Here is a 978-nt window from a genome sequence, read left to right as displayed (position 1 = left end):
CTCAACAACTGAGTACACTACTTTGAAAGCAGCATCATGTTACTATCCAACACATTAAAATCCACCCTCGAGCCAGGTTCTGGGTCTGGATCTTTGTCTGAGTCTGAGTCCGAGTCTGAGTTTGAACCCTTCAACAAGTTTTTCTTAGACTGGCTACTGGTCCAAGAGCGGGATCTCCAGGAGCTCAAGACCATGGTTGACACTCACTCTATAGCAACCACCACTCAATGTATACAAGAGCTAGTGGGCCGGGTCATGACCCACCACGAGGAATTCTACCGGGCTAGGTCCAAGTCAATCAAGAAGAATGTCCTCCTCATGCTAACCCCGGGCTGGCTGTCCAAACTGGAGGACGCTTGTCTTTGGATCGGAGGGTGGAGACCCACAACAACAGTGAACTTGCTGTACTCCAAGGCCCGACCCGGTCACGGTCATGATCACGATCACGATCTAAGGAGCCTCTCTAATTGTCAACTCGTCCAACTCAACCAGTTACATCGGGAAACGGTTACCGAGCAGTTGAAGTTAACCGAGGACCTGGCTTCCCACCAACAGACTATGGTTGACTACTACATGGTTGAGCTCTCTGAGGACTACACCGAGTCAGACTCGGTGAAAGGACAACTCACCGCAGCTCTAGCGCATAAGGAATACGGGCTAGAGGTCATTTTGGGACAATCGGATGATCTACGGCTTATGACGCTCAAAAATGTAGTTGACATCTTAAATCCAATCCAGGCCGTCCATTTCTTGATTGCTGATACCCAACTTCATCTCAATGTTCATGAGTGGGGTAGGCTCAAAGATGAACACACAAAAAGTTTACGAGAAGCCCGGGGTTCTTGTGGGCATTAGATCATCTTAAAGCCCGAGACCAAGCCCACCCGCAAACCCTTAAACTACTGTTTTTTTTTGGAGGAAAAATCTATTTTAGTATTTTGCTATATTTTGCATTCATAGTTAGTTACTCCGTATGAG

General features: G+C 47.4%; 1 protein-coding gene across 1 annotated transcript; it reads left to right on the top strand.

The window, feature by feature from the left end:
- LOC110779000 (protein DOG1-like 3) lies at window positions 1–978 on the top strand. Its single transcript, XM_021983532.2, has one exon. It carries the CDS (start codon window positions 37–39, stop codon window positions 853–855), a length of 819 nt encoding a protein of 272 aa, XP_021839224.1. The 5' UTR covers window positions 1–36; the 3' UTR covers window positions 856–978.

The sequence above is a fragment of the Spinacia oleracea genome, chromosome 4, assembly GCF_020520425.1.
Source record: "Spinacia oleracea cultivar Varoflay chromosome 4, BTI_SOV_V1, whole genome shotgun sequence".
NCBI classification, from domain to species: Eukaryota; Viridiplantae; Streptophyta; class Magnoliopsida; order Caryophyllales; family Amaranthaceae; genus Spinacia; species Spinacia oleracea.
The sequence above is the reverse complement of the archived record's forward strand: the minus strand, read 5'-3'. Positions and strand labels throughout refer to the sequence as shown.